The sequence below is a fragment of the Borostomias antarcticus genome, assembly GCF_949987555.1.
Source record: "Borostomias antarcticus genome assembly, chromosome: 7".
NCBI lineage: Eukaryota > Metazoa > Chordata > Actinopteri > Stomiiformes > Stomiidae > Borostomias > Borostomias antarcticus.
This window is the reverse complement of record NC_140240.1, coordinates 14,644,442-14,659,702: the sequence shown is the minus strand read 5'-3', so window position 1 is coordinate 14,659,702 and position 15,261 is coordinate 14,644,442. Positions and strand designations below refer to the sequence as shown.

The following is a 15,261-nucleotide window of genomic DNA, read 5'->3' as shown; positions in this document are numbered from 1 at the left end:
CTGTGCTGCCATCGGGCTTCTCTGGGACTGGAATGTCTGAACGCCGTTCGGGGCAAGGGAAATGTTCAGTCTGAAATGGCGTTCAGGCCCACAGTCCTGCGTCATCCAGTCGAGGGACAGCTTGACCGCTCCGTCATGTCCCAGTACTCGGTGTACCAGGGTCAGTACCAAGGTCAGTGGCAAGGTCGGTACCAGGGTCAGTAGGAACCTTTGGTTTAGGCTAGAGAGAGGACTGTTTTTAGGAGTGTATCTGTCCACACGTTCTGGCCAGGAACTGTGTGTGTGTGTGTGTTTGTGCATGTGTGTGTGTGTGTTTGTGCGTGCGTGTGTGAGAAACGGGGACGCGGAACCCCGCCTAAGACCGTAGACATCAACACTCGACGCGACTCCGCGCCTAACGCGGCGTGTTCAGGTCCCGCGTGTGTTTTTACGACAGCGTGTTGAGGTACTTGTTCTCCCCGGCCAGAGAGGTCAGCATGGAGGTCATGTCCCCGACGGCCATGTTGGCCAGGCCGGAGGGCAGTGTGAGGGAGGTCTGGGGCGTGGTCAGGCGCGACGACCCTTGTGACCCGGACGGGCCCCCCAGGTGGAGGTGGTGGGCCGGGGGCCCCGGGCTGAAGGACGACGGCTCCTGGTCGTCGATGATGGAGGTGAAGTCGATCAGGGCGTTGTCCAGGTCCAGGTTCTCCAGGGCGTTGGCCACGGGCCCGGTCTCCGGGTAGGCCAGCGACGCCGACTTGGACCCCGGGTCCAGGGCGGAGCTGCCGAGGTGCTGCTGGTTCTGACAGGGCCCAGTCTGGGGGTGGTTCTGGTGGCCCGGGTAGTACAGGTTGTTGTTGTTGGAGGAGGAGGGCGAGGGGGAGAATATCTCCGGGTGGTTCTGGTGCTGGAACGGCGGGAGGCGGACCGCCCGCCGGGGGCTGGAGGCGGAGTGGGCGGGGCTGAGGTGCGGGGGGCTGCCCAGGTAGGGCCCGCCTCCCGGCTGGGGGAGGCTGTTCTGGCACCCGAGGGGCTTACGTCCCTGGGGGGGCCGGGGGACCACCATGTCCTGGGGGTAGCAGGGGCCGGTCATCCCCAGCATCCCCTGCTCCTTCTGGGCCACGGCATCGGGGCCCCTCCCCTGACCCGCCGGGCTCATCAGGTTCTGATTGGCGTAGGCGGCGTAGCCCTGGCCCGTGTACAGGTTCTGGTTCTGTTGCTGGGGGCTGTGCTGCTGCATCATGGCCACCTGGCTGCCCATGTCCATGGTGCCGTCGGAGACCCCCTTGACCCCGCCCCCTCCGTCGCCACCCCTCCGCTCCTGCTGCTGCTCCCACATCAGGGCCTGCTGCGATTGGACATAGTTCCTCACCATCATCTCCTTCACCTGCAGCATGGGAGTCTGGGACCGCCGGCTGTCGGTCAAGCCCAGGCTCAGCCCCCCTCCGCCGGGGAAGGAGGCCTGCTGACCCCCTTGGGGCTCCATCTGACCCTGGAAGTCGCAGCTGGGGTTGGGGTTGGCCCTCATCATGCCCTGCTGGGGATATCCCTGGGGGGACAGGGGCAGGGCCTGGGGGCTCAGCTGGGGGTGGAGCTTGGCGCTCTGGCACGCCTCGGCCCCGCCCAGCGAGGGGTGGAACTGCTGCTCCGGCTTGATGGCGAGCTTGTGGCCGGCGCCGTCGTAGAGCCCCTGCTGGCCGTAGTGGGTCTGGGTCTGTATGCCCTGGTCCTGGTACTGCATGGCCCCCTGCATGGGCGTCTGGACCTGGCCCGCGTCCCCCCAGGGCTCCCCGCCGGCCCCCTCCCCGCCCTGACCCAGGCTGGGGTAGTGCGGTCCGGAGGGGCTCAGCTGACAGGTGCTCATGCTGTACTCGGCCTGCTGGAGCAGGGAGCTGGACATGCCCTCCGGGTGGATGGGCCCCATCTGGCCCGGCCTGCCCCGGGCCCCGACGTCGCCGCGCCGGGGCCCCTGGTAGAGGCCCTGCATGCCGCCCTGGTTCTGGTAGGCCTGGTCCGGGCAGCGCAGGGCCTCGTGGCCGGGGGAGAGCTGTGAGGCGGGCGCGGGGCCCAGCTGCTGGTGCTGGTAGCCCAGGAAGGGCCTCTCCCCCGGGGGGAGCATCATCCCGAGGTCCCTGGCGTCCCCGGGGCCGTGGGGGGGCTCCATGGCCATGGCCTCCATCATCACATTCTCGGTGATGCTGGGCGGGCGCGGCGAGTACAGGTGGCGCGCCAGGTTGGCGTCGGAGCAGTGCTGCAGCGCGTTGCGCCGGCCCATCAGCGACACGTTGTTCAGGCTGTTGAAGCGCTGCACCCTGGGAAGGGTCTGGGGGTCGCCGGCGGAGCGGACTGGGTCGCTGGCCCGCCGGGCGGCGTTGCCCGGCGCCTGGTGGGGGAAGATCACCCCCGTGCCGTACTCAGCGGTGGCGCTGAGTCTACGGGTGCCGCCCTGCTGGAGGAACGGTGGGAGGGGCTGGCCCTGGTACTCCCCCCCGAGGAAGCCCCCCCCCCCGCATCCTCCTCTCCGCCCGGCCTGCTCCATGCTGGGCAGGGGGGTGGGCGGGGGGCCGCCGGTGGCCGCCGCGTACTTGGCCTTCAGGCTGTACTGCTGCGCTGGGGTGAGGCTGGGCAAACCTGGCAACCCACCGCCGCCGTGGCAGGGCCCGCCCCTGCGGTGGGTCTCCGGGGAGAGGGGGTCAGCCCCGCCCTGGTCTGCCCCGCCCCCGCCCCCCAGGACGTGACCCCCCCCGCCGCCGCCTCCCCCCATCTGCGACACGTCACTGGAGCGCCGGCTGGGTAGGTAGGGCGACACCATGGAGGAGCGCCGGCTCACGGTGTAGGCGGAGCTTAGGCTGCTGGTGCCGCTGCCCCGCCGGTCGCTGGTTGGACAGGACATGCCGCTGGCCACGCCCCCCAGCTCCGGATTGGACAGCTCCATGACGCGCCGGTTGGACAGGAGGGGCGAGGGGGCACACATGCCCATGATGTCCCCGGAGCCTGGAGAGAGGACCACATGAAGATGTGATGTCAGTCGGAGAAGGACTGTTATAGGATGGTCTATATTGAAGCTAGCTAGCTATTGAACAGGTTTAATGTCTGCGATTGTTGGCCCCGACCATTTTCCGAGCAGATTATCGGGAGAAATTGACTCTTAACACACCTCACACCACAGGATAATCTTGTAGGATAATCTTTAGAGACATCCGATAATCGGGCGTTTGCTGTCCTTGGTCGGAAGGGTGGAAATCGGGCCAAAATCTGCGAGATTATCTTTATATGTATACCCAAGTGTAGTGACCATGGCTAAAGATAGTTGCCACCTAATACCGTCTTTGTAGTCTTGTGATGCCAGAAAGTCTGGAGACATCTCCATTGAAAATCATCACTAGAACAGCGCCGAAAACCGACGCTACCATCAGAGCCACTGCCTACATCTCCAATAGGGTGAAGGACCGGCCTTACTGGATATGATGTCCTCCAAACAAACTGGAGTGGAGAATCAAAACAAAACATTCACCGCCCCATTGGGAAGGACCACCCTAAGGAAGTTGAATCTCTCAGAGATTTTTAGCAACGAAATCTGGACAAATATCTTCATTCTCTAGCTGAGTGCAGCGTTTAGAGACTGACTCGTGAGTTGACCCTCTTTGTTTTTGGAGGAGGCTCTCAGGCCTAACGGGTTCCCCGTAAGCCAAATGTCCACTGTGCGATAAAACCCACGATTCTGAGGTCGTACAGTGCTCGTGGGTTGTCGCAGACAATCGTAGCTCATTGTCTGCAAAATCGGGACTCGCAAGTTGCACAGTGTGAGAATTCTCCCCCTCCGCTACCTCCCCCTCCGCTACCTCCCCCTCCGCTACCTCCCCCTCCGCTATCTCCCCCTCCACTATCTCCACCTCCGCTATCTCCACCTCCGCTACCTCCCCCTCCGCTACCTCCCCCTCCGCTACCTCCCCCTCTGCTACCTCCCCCTCCGCTATCTCCCCCTCCGCTATCTCCCCGTCCGCTATCCCCCCCTCCACTATCTCCCCCTCCGCTACCTCCCCCTCCGCTACCTCCCCCTCCGCTATCTCCCCCTCCGCTATCTCCCCCTCCACTATCTCCCCCTCCGCTATCTCCCCCTCCGCTACCTCCCCCTCTGCTACCTCCCCCTCCGCTATCTCCCCCTCTGCTATCTCTGCCAGGTGTCTTACCTGAGAGAGCGGGCAGCTTGCCAGGGCAGCGGCCGGGGGGGGTGGGACGGCGGATCTGCTTCAGCTTGTCGATCTTCAGGTTCTCCAGCCTCTTCAGGGCCTGCGCAGACATGGCGCTCCCCGCACCTCCTCCCCCTCCTCCCCCGGCCTCCCCTCCTCCCCCGCCCCCCCCCCCGCCGCCGCCCGCCCCCCCGCCGCCGCCCGCCCCTCCCTCCTCCAGGCCCGTCAGGTCCTCCAGGCTGCCCGCCGCGTTCAGGTTCATCTCCACGCCGCTGTCGTTGTTGTTGGCGCTCCCCAGTGGCGAGCGCTCACTACTGCAGGACGACTGGCCCCCGGGACTGGGCTGGGACTTCTGCTGGGGGAGAGAGAGAGGAGAAGAGGGAGAGAGAGGGGGATGGTGGGAGGGATGGAGAGGGAGGGGAGACAGAGAGAGAAGGGAAGAGAGAGAAGGAGACCCGTTAGACTCCCGTTAGGAGTTTCCTTGGACCCTACTGCACTGAATGCACCCATGTGTCTGATTCTACTAAACCTCCACACACACACACACACACAGACACACACATACGCACACACACACACACACACACACACACACACATACGCACACACACACTCACTCATACACATACACGCACACGCACACACACACACACACATACGCACACACACACACGCACACACACACACACACACACTCACTCACACACATACACACACACGCACACACACACACACACATACACACACACACACATACACACGCACACACACACTCACCAGAGCACTCTCGGGGGCCAGCAGTTTGCAGTCCTCCCTCCTCGTCTCCTCCTTCTCCAGCAGCAGCTCACAGTTGTGTCCGGCGGGGGTCAGCGCTGCTCCGGGGGGCCGGGGGCCCGCGTCCCCGCGGTGCTTCTTGGTGATGTGGGCCTCGGGGCCGTGCACCGTCTTTACATGCTTGCGCAGCGAGCTGGGGTCCGTGTAGCGCTTGGTGCAGCCCGGGATCTTACACACGTAGGGCTTCTGCCAGGGGGGACACGGACACACCGGACACGGACATACGGACAGTGATGAGTCTATTACAGTACAGTACATTACATTACATACATTACATTACATTACAGAACGGTCATTTATCCGAAGCAACTTGCAATAATTGCATTTAACGTAGGAAGTCAGTGTACTACTACTCGCCAGAACTCAGCAGAAGTGCTTCTCCTTTCTAAACAAGTGACTAAGAGCATAATCTAGTGCTGAAGGCAAAGTGCAAGAATATCAAAATACAAATAGGTGCTTAAGAGGGAGGATCATCGTTGGAGTACTTCTTGAAGAGATGAGTTTTGACCCTTTGGTGAAAGATGGGCAGCGACTCAGTGGGCAGTTCATTCCACCACTGCGGGGCCAGGACAGAGAAGAGCCGTGACCGTGTCGACCGACCGCAGGAGCCTCGGAGTGACGGGGCGATTGGTCGCAGGTAGCAGAGCGTAGCGGTCGGGGAGGGGGGGGCATAATGTGTGTCATACTGTAGAGTCAGTGTAGACTGTGTCTGGTTCTGAACCTATTTGGAATTATTTTAAAGGCAATGAGTAAATTGTGTGTGTATGTGTGCGTGTGTGTGTGTGTGTGTGTACCTTGTTGGAAAGTGTATGTGTGTGTGTGTGTGTGTGTGTGTGTACCTTGTTGGAGAGCATATGTGTGTGTGTAACTTGTTGGAGAGTGTATGTATATGTGAGTGTGTTTGTGTGTATCCTGTTGGAGAGCATATTATGTGTATGTGTGTGTGTGCGTGTGTGTGTGTGTGTACCTTGTTGGAGAGCGTATGTGTGTGTGTGTGTGTGCGTGTATGCGTGTGTGTGTGTGTGTGTGTGTGTGCGTACCTCGTTGGAGTGTGTGCGGTTCTGGTGCTTGGCGCGGTCCGAGGCGTTGGAGAAGGCCTTGTTGCAGCCCTCGTGCTCACACACATACGGCTTCTCCCCCGTGTGAGACCGCAGGTGCGTCTTCAGGTTCTCCAGCCTGGAGTAGGCCTTGTTACAGCCCTCAAACTGCACCACACACACACACACACAAACACACACACATTTACCATCTTCACACTGAAACGGACGGAGGCACCGATAGCGGTCTGGCGCTCGGAGACCTCAGTACTCACGGTGCACTTGTGGGGTTTCTCCCCGGTGTGTCTGCGCATGTGGACCACCAACATGTACTGAGCCTTGAAGGGCCTCTGCTCCCGAGAGCAGTCCTGCCAGTGACACACAAACTCCTTCTTCTCCCCGTGGATGTGCTCGTTGTTGATGTGCTGGAGGTCACACAGAGGTCACGCGGTTAGATCAAATCAAACTTTATTTGTATAGCGCATTTCATACACAGAGAAAACACAATGCGCTTTACAGAGAGCAATGGGGGGGGAGGGGTTGGGTGCATATGTCCCACTAGGGCTGCTCGATTAATCGGATTTTAATCTAGATTAAGATTTGGGCTGTCAACGATTATTAAAACAAAATAATTGCCATGAAACGATTTGGAACAAATCAAGTGCACCCTACACTGTAGAGCTATACTGTGCTTGACCCCTCCCCCACCCCCCAAAGCCCCAAAACAAACACTTTAGGTCAAAGCAAGACGAGTTGTCAAGCGAGGTGCACGCATGCTCCTCTCGAACAAAACACGACAAGAAGAAGATTATGGCAGCAGAAAGAGAGGTGGACAAGAGAGCTAAAACAATATCAGTGGTGTGGAAACACTATGGGTTCGCGGAGACAGATTTGGACCAAGTTAACACGGTGTGTTAAATTTGCTACGCAGTCGTAGCTGCCCCTCCAAGTAGCCGTTCTCAGTCCCGTTGTCGCATTCCGCTCGCTCATGCCAGACAACAGTCCTTTGCTGCTCCATTCACTTTGCCGTCAAAATAAATCGGTGTCGGCCTATTTATGAGAGGCGCTCATATTTACAAGTGTCAGATGAACATGAAACTTCACTTCCTAAGCAAAATGGTCTATTTTAACAAATGCTGGGTTTTGAAGCCTCGGCGCTACCATTAAATAACTTATTTAGACGCGTTCTGTCCTAGTGAAATTATTTTTCCAAGGTAGTCTTCTTCTGTGGTGGTGGCGGTGCTTTGAAGCTTCTTTATTTATCAGTTTTGGCACTTTTATTTATTTATTTATTTATCAAGGTCAAGGTTCACTATTTGTCTCCCATGGGAGAAATGTATCTAATCCAAAGAACATTGTTAAAAAGAAAAGCCACTGTCAACATTTAATAAATTAATTGTTATCAAAGTCAATAATTTGATTTGTTAAGAAAATGTAAAAAAAAATAAAAAAGAATAATCGTGTTGAATAATCATGATCTCAATATCAATCAAATTAATCGTGATTATGATTTTTGCCATAATCGAGCAGGCCTAGGTCCCACCCCTACATATTCCAGAGGGAAGCAAAAAAACTGTTTCACCCAGGGGCCAGAAAAGTGAGCTGTAAAAATTCTTCCCTGACCTCTCTGAACGAGACGATCGAGCAAGCTCCTGAAGTATGTTTGTCTACCGGCTAAGAACATATACAGTACAGAGCAGTAAACATGGGCTAGATACTTAATAAGAGAGACATGACTAACAGGAGAGTGCACTAATAGTTACAGAGATGTTGCGTACATGGTCGGCCATTATGTGTTAGCTATCCCTGTAGTCTCTAATATGATATTTGAGTGAATCATATAACAAAGCACAGTGAGCAGAACAGGCTCATAGAAAATGACGCAAAGCAGAGGTGGGGAAACAGAAAGCAGAGAGCCAAGAGTAAAAAGAGTGGGGTTGGCTGGACAAGGACAGCTGATAAGATCAACCCTCGTCACTGGTCCTGTGAACCCATGTTCCCTCTTCTCCTAATCCTGTGGCTCAGGAGGGAGGTGGAACGGGTCGTGCAATGGCCGCAGGGTCGGTGGTTCGAATCCCGCCTCCTCCTGTCCACATGTCGAAATGTCTTTGGGCAATGCACCGAAACCCACATTGCTCCCAATGAGCAGGCTAACCCTTGCATGGCAGCTGCGCCATCGGTGGGTGAATGTGTGGCTGTTGTAAAGCGTTTTGGAAAAAAAGCACTATATAAGTGCAGTACGTTTACCATTCTCCTAATCCGACCACTCTACTCCTTTCCTTCTCTCCTTTCCTTTTCTCTTTTCATTCCTTTGTTCCATCTGGTCCTTTCATTTCCTCCCCCATCCTCTCTTCCCCCTCTCTCTCCTCTCAAATGCACTAGTAGGTCCTGGCTGTCAAATGCCTCTCCACCTCTCCTCCTCTCCTCCTATTCTCTCCACCTCTCCACCTTTCCTCCTCTCCGCCTTTTCTCTCCTCCTCTATCTCTTCTCTCCTCTTCTCCTCCTCTCCACCTCTTCCCTCCTCTATCTCTTCTCTCCTCCTCTCCACCTCTTCTTCCCTCCTCTATCTCTTCCCTACTCCTCTCCACCTCCTCCATCCTCTTCTCTCCTCCTCCCCATCTCCTCTCTTCTCTCCTCCTCCACCTCTTTTCTCTCCTCCTCCTCCTCTCCTCCTCCTCCTCTTCCTCCTCCTTACATGCACTAGTTGTTCCTGGGTGTCGAACTCCTTGCAGCAGCTCTCCCAGTGGCAGTTGGTCTCGTAGATGGCCTCCGGCTCCGGCTTCCCGTCCTCCTTGTCCAGGTCGTCCCGCCCCTCCAGAAGACCCAGCAGAGGATCCTGGGATACCGGGGATTCAGTTCAGCTCAGCTCAGCTCAGCTCAGCTCAGCTCAATTCAATTCAATTCAATTCATTAAAGAGCTTGATTTATCATAACATAAATATGATCATATTTAGGAGAAAGGGAAGAGCAGGGAAAAGAGGGTTCAGCATGTCATGAAATGATGTGATACATCTGTTATTGTTGTTGTTGTTGTTGTTGTTGTGGGACTAATATAGGATTATCTTCTTGTTGTTGTTGTTGTTCTGACCTGTGTCCCAGTGGAGGAGGGGCTTGCCACGTCTCCTTCTGACCTCTCCTCCAAACTCTTCATGTTGATGCCGTCCATCACACTCCCCAACACTGGCTCTGTCTTCAGCTGCACACACACACACACACACACACACACGCACACAAACACACACACACACATCCACACACACACACGCACCCACGTATACACATCCACACACACACACACACGTATACACATCCACACACACGCACACACACACACACGCATACACATCCACACACACACACACACACACACACACACACACACACACAGGGAAAACATTGTTTAGTGCACTGTTGTGTACTAGGCCGTCTAGACTGATAGGGTGCAGTCTTGAGTGGTCTTACTGTATCTGTAGTGTACTACTCTCTCTGTGTGTCTGATAGGGTGCAGTCTGGAGTGGTCTTACTGTAGTGTAGTGTACTATTCTCTCTGTGTGTCTGATAGGGTGCAGTCTGGAGTGGTCTTACTGTAGTGTAGTGTACTACTCTCTCTGTGTGTCTGATAGGGTGCAGTCTGGAGTGGTCTTACTGTAGTGTAGTGTACTACTCTCTCTGTGTGTCTGATAGGGTGCAGTCTGGAGTGGTCTTACTGTAGTGTACTATTCTCTCTGTGTGTCAGATAGGGTGCAGTCTGGAGTGGTCTTACTGTAGTGTAGTGTACTACTCTCTCTGTGTGTTTGATAGGGTGCAGTCTGGAGTGGTCTTACTGTAGTGTAGTGTACTACTCTCTCTGTGTGTCTGATGGGGTGCAGTCTGGAGTGGTCTTACTGTAGTGTAGTGTACTACTCTGTGTGTCTGATAGGGTGCAGTCTGGAGTGGTCTTACTGTAGTGTAGTGTACTACTCTCTCTGTGTGTCTGATAGGGTGCAGTCTGGAGTGGTCTTACTGTAGTGTAGTGTACTATTCTCTCTGTGTGTCTGATAGGGTGCAGTCTGGAGTGGTCTTACTGTAGTGTAGTGTACTATTCTCTCTGTGTGTCTGATAGGGTGCAGTCTGGAGTGGTCTTACTGTAGTGTAGTGTACTATTCTCTCTGTGTGTCTGATAGGGTGCAGTGTGGAGTGGTCTTACTGTAGTGTAGTGTACTACTCTCTCTGTGTGTCTGATAGGGTGCAGTCTGGAGTGGTCTTACTGTAGTGTAGTGTACTACTCTCTCTGTGTGTTAAGCAGTAGTCTTCTGTGAACTGGTCTGTCTAGAGTGTACTAATTTATCAGAAGTGTCTACTGTTAAAAAGTTCAGTGTGTTAAGAGTCGACTGTAGTGCACTAGTTTATCTGAAGTGTACTAGTGTATTATAGAGCAGTCTGTAATGTAGTACTGTAGTTTATCTAACGTGTACTAGTGTATTAGAGAGCGGCCTGTAGTGTACCAGTTTTTCCAAAGTGGGTAGTAGTATAGTATAGTATAGTATAGTATAGTATAGTATCGTATAGTGTAGTATAGTATTAGACAGGGGTCTTACATGTGTGTGTTTCAGAAGGGTAGTAGTATTAGACAGGGGTCTTACATGTCCGTGTTTTGGAGGGGCGTGTAGCCGGGGGTTGTGGGGCGGCAGGCGGGGGGCGTGGCAGGGTCCGGGGGTGTGGCCTAGTGGCGTCCCGCCCCCGTACATGGAGCCGTGTGGTCTGGACTGGTAGTTCATAGAGCTGGAGTAGCCCAGCGATGGACTGAGGGAGAGAGGAGAGGAAGAGGAGAGAGGACACACAGATGAGAGTGAGAGCAGGTTAGCCATGATAGATGAGGGGCAGTCTAAGCCTACACAGCTTGTGGAGTAGATGTAATTAAATATTATAATATATCATACCTATGTTAGTCTAGGTGTTGCTATAGTTAGGAGGTATTGGGTAGGTGTTGCTGTAGTTATAGTATAGGTTTTGCTGTAGTTAGGGGTAAGGTGTAGTTAGGATGTGTTGCTGTAGTTATGGGGTAGTTGTAGTTAGGGGATAGGTGTTGCTGTAGTTATGGGATACTGTAGATGTTGTTGTAGTTAGGAGGTGTTGCTGTAGTTAGGAGGTTTTTCTGTAGTTAGGAGGTTTTTCTGTAGTAAGGAGGTGTTGTTGTAGTTAGGAGGTGTAGTTGTAGTTAGGAGGTGTTGCTGTAGTTAGGAGGTGCTGAAGTAGTTAGGAGGTGTTGCTGTAGTTAGGAGGTGCTGAAGTAGTTAGGAGGTTTTTCTGTAGTTAGGAGGTGTTGCTGTAGTTAGGAGGTGTTGTTGTAGTTAGGAGGTGTTGCTGTAGTTAGGAGGTGTTGTTGTAGTTAGGAGGTTTTTCTGTAGTTAGGAGGTATTGTTGTAGTTAGGAGGTGTTGTTGTAGTTAGGAGGTGCTGTTGTAGTTAGGAAGTGTTGTAGTTAGGAGGTGTTGTTGTAGTTAGGAGGTGTTGCTGTAGTTAGGAGGTGCTGAAGTAGTTAGGAGGTGTTGTTGTAGTTAGGAGGTATTGTTGTAGTTAGGAGGTGTTGCTGTAGTTAGGAGGTGCTGAAGTAGTTAGGAGGTGTTGTTGTAGTTAGGAGGTGTTGTTGTAGTTAGGAGGTGTTGCTGTAGTTAGGAGGTGCTGAAGTAGTTAGGAGGTGTTGTTGTAGTTAGGAGGTGCTGAAGTAGTTAGGAGGTTTTTCTGTAGTTAGGAGGTGTTGCTGTAGTTAGGAGGTATTGTTGTAGTTAGGAGGTGTTGCTGTAGTTAGGAGGTGCTGAAGTAGTTAGGAGGTTTTTCTGTAGTTAGGAGGTGCTGCTGTTGCCGTGTCACTGACCTCATGGCGCCCACAGACAGGTGGCCGTAGGAGCTGGCCCCATTGGGGTTGCAGCGGGCGTTGACGAAGGCCACCAGGGAGTTGGGGGAGGTCCTGATGACGGTCTGCAGGTCCACGCTGGCGTCCGACAGAGGAGAGATGGACAACGCTCGCTTCTTACTCAGCTTCAGCATGGAGCGAGGGGTAGAGAACCGGGAACCTGGAGAGGGGGAGGAGAGAGAGAGGGAGAGATGAGGAGGGAGAGAGGGAGAGAGAGAAAGATGATGGAGGGAGGGAGAGAGAGGGAGAGGGTACTGTAACAGTACTGTAGTCAGGGACGTGCACAGATAGACACGATGTGGTGCTAGCGCACCTGCCCTTTGCCCTCTTGACAAGGCAAGTGCCCTTTTGAAAGTTACATTGTTTTTTTTACAGTGTAGGCCTACTGTATGTGGCCCATGGTGACATTGATCAATTCTCGATTAAAAGCGTGTAATAATAATGCCCCAAAATGCGTTGTAATTTTGCCAGCCCCCCCCCCCGCGCACACACACACGTGACCGCGGCACACCGGTGCCCCTCCCCTCCCTCTCTTCCTTTGTCAACGGTAAACGCGAAAAGCGGATACAAACGGAGGCGTGCTGCAGCAGCACTGCACACACATGTCCTCCCCTGCCCTTTCCCCATCCAGAGTGCCCGAGTGATGACAGCTAACCAGCCAGGTGACACATAAATGAAACAAGTGTAGCCTATTGTTTGCCCCCTAAGCCTCAGTTGCCAAACTATAACTCTGTTGTGAAGTAGGCTAAGTCTCATACAACTGAGCCTAAATTAGCTAGTCATAATCAATTAATGGATTTAACGTAATGATGACCACCACACGACCACTGTCGGTAGAATTTGTTGTTGGTATAGCATGTGAAGCTATCAGTATACTTAAGCTGAATATTTGGTATTCTTAACCAAGTCTCAACCCCCCTCGCGCGACAATCAAAAATCTCTGTAACCACCCCCCTCATCAACAACTCGCGCGACAATCAAAATACAAATGATCTGTCAAGGCAAGGTGCCCTCATTTTCCACTGAGCACCTGCCCCTCAAAATGTCTGTGCACGCCACTGACTGTAGTAGTAGTAGTGGAGAGAGGGAAGAGAGAGAGAGAGAGAGAGAGACAGAGCGAAAGAGCATGTGTGTGTGTGTGTGTGTGTGTGTGTGTGTGTGTCCATACCGTCTGCAGAGCCCATGAGGTCGGGGCCGTGCTGGCCGTGGGAGAAGGCGTGGTGGGAAGACATCAGGTTGTTCTGGTTACAGTAGGGGGCGCTGTTTCCCCCTGTAGAACCCAGCAGAGAGGAAGAGAGCATGAGGGTTAGACCAGAGGAGAGGATATGAAATGAGGAGAGAGGAGAGAAGAGGAGGGGAGAGAAAAGGAGGGTAGGGAAGCGGAGGGGAGAGGAGGGGAGAGGAAGGGAGAGGAGAGGAGAGGAGGGGAGGGGAGAGGAGAGCACGGGAGAAGAGAGGAGAGGAGGGGGGCTAGGGGAGAGGAAGGGAGAGGAGGGGAGAGGAGAAGAGAGGAGAGGAGGGGAGAAGAGAGGATGGGAGAGGAGGGGAGAAGAGAGGAGAGGAGGGGGGGTAGGGGAGCGGAGGGGAGAGGAAGGGATAGGAACAGCCCCCTCCTACCTCCAGGCCATGGTCAAACCCTACACCCCCTCCCGACCGCTACGCTCTGCTACCTCGGGGTGACTGGTTGCCCCGTCACTCCGAGGCCCCTGCGGTCGATCGACACGGTCACGGCTCTTCTCTGTCCTGGCCCCGCAGTGGTGGAACGAACTGCCCACTAATGTCAGGACAGCAGAGTCGCTGCCCATCTTTCGTCGCAGGCTCAAAACTCATCTCTTCAAGAAGTACTACAACAATCCTCCCTCCTAAGCACTTATTGTATTGTATTGCACTGTACTTTAGATTGCTATTCTTGCACTTTGCCTTCAGCACTAGATTATGCTCTTAGTCACTTGTTTTAGAAAGAAGATGCACTTGTGAGTTCTGGCAAGTAGTAGTACATTGGCTTTTCCTACATTAAATGCAATTATTGTTAGTCGCTTTGGATAAAAGCGTCTGCTAAATGACTGTAATGTAATGTAATGAGAGGAGGGGAGAGGAAAGGAGAGGAGGGGAGAGGAGGGGAGAAGAGAGGAGGGGAGAGGAGACCCCGGGTGAAGATAATGAGTGTAAACGTGATGTCCTCACCCTCAGAGGGGAGCCCCCGGTGTCCCATCATACTGTGAGGAGGGGGGGCCTGGGGGGGACGCATGTACTGGTCCATACAGGGGCCAGGGGTCATCCCAGGGGTCATCCCAGAGATCATTCCGGGGGTCATGGGGTTGTACATGGCTCTGCAGTCCTGTGATTGGCTGGTGTGGAGCGGGGCGCGGAGAGCAGAGACATCGCTGTAGGGAGATCTCCCTGACGGGGCCAGGCTGCAACACACACACACACACACGCACACACGCACGCACGCACGCACGCACGCACGCACGCACACACACACACACACACACACACACACACACACAAAAACAGATAGACATAAACATTGGATTAGGCAGCAGGGGAAAAACATGAACATATCTCCATGTGAGCAGACAGGCCAGATCTGGTCTCTCTTCTCGTAGTCTCTCTTAGCCAGACCACACTTTGTTTACTCTGTTCCAGCTCTGGAGAAACGTCTGGTTGGACTTATTACCAGTTGAGGATAGGGGGGAAAATGCTGTATTTCTTCAAACCAATCACAATCGGTTTCACGTTGTCTGGGGGAATCTCACAACGCCACTGATTGGCCGACCACATGAATTGGCGTCACTGATTGGGCAGTAATAAACAAATGACAAGGCTTATCCCCAAAACCTACATCCAGTCAGACTAGTCTTCTCGTGACCCGAGTTCTCCACACATCACCACGTCAGGACACATTCCTGGGACATCGAAATGTTCTTCTTATACGTGATAATACAGCTCCTGCTGTAATGTGTCCGTTCTTCCACTAGAGGGCGCCTGGCTCTCACCCTGGACCGGCCAGTGGAAACTTACCCAGACGGGAGTTCCCCTGAAGTTGGGAGCAGGCAACACTGGGCTGGAACTTTCCAACGTTCTCATGAATTTCAAATGGGTTCTGTCTGCCCTGTCCTCTGTCTCTGGTTGGCCGCTACTAAACCGCTTGCCATCTTTTCAGTCTTTCTCTCTCTCTCCTTCTCTCTCCTGTAGGGACTTTGTTCATCTCTGGACCTTCTAAGACGCTCTTTCAGCCTCTGTCTTTCTCTGGGCGCAACATGTGTTCCTCACAGGGGCTCTAATCTCACCCTCTAATCCACAACGCCCCGCTCCCCTCTTCTCT

At 54.1% G+C, this 15,261-nt stretch overlaps 1 protein-coding gene across 1 annotated transcript in view; it reads right to left on the bottom strand.

The window, feature by feature from the left end:
* Window positions 1-427: 427 nt before the first annotated feature.
* Window positions 428-15,261, bottom strand: part of gli1 (GLI family zinc finger 1) — a gene marked incomplete at its 3' end in the record, with an annotated part of 16,692 nt that continues 1,858 nt past the window's right edge. Inside the window, exons 2-12 of the mRNA XM_084440513.1 lie at window positions 14,118-14,347; window positions 13,102-13,203; window positions 11,895-12,093; window positions 10,664-10,823; window positions 9,130-9,237; window positions 8,737-8,877; window positions 6,316-6,465; window positions 6,044-6,208; window positions 4,947-5,189; window positions 4,170-4,521; window positions 428-2,973 (exon numbers count right to left, since the gene is read on the bottom strand). Coding sequence (XP_084296639.1) covers window positions 428-2,973; window positions 4,170-4,521; window positions 4,947-5,189; window positions 6,044-6,208; window positions 6,316-6,465; window positions 8,737-8,877; window positions 9,130-9,237; window positions 10,664-10,823; window positions 11,895-12,093; window positions 13,102-13,203; window positions 14,118-14,347 — 4,396 coding nt within the window. The remainder of the gene's footprint in view (window positions 2,974-4,169; window positions 4,522-4,946; window positions 5,190-6,043; window positions 6,209-6,315; window positions 6,466-8,736; window positions 8,878-9,129; window positions 9,238-10,663; window positions 10,824-11,894; window positions 12,094-13,101; window positions 13,204-14,117; window positions 14,348-15,261) is intronic.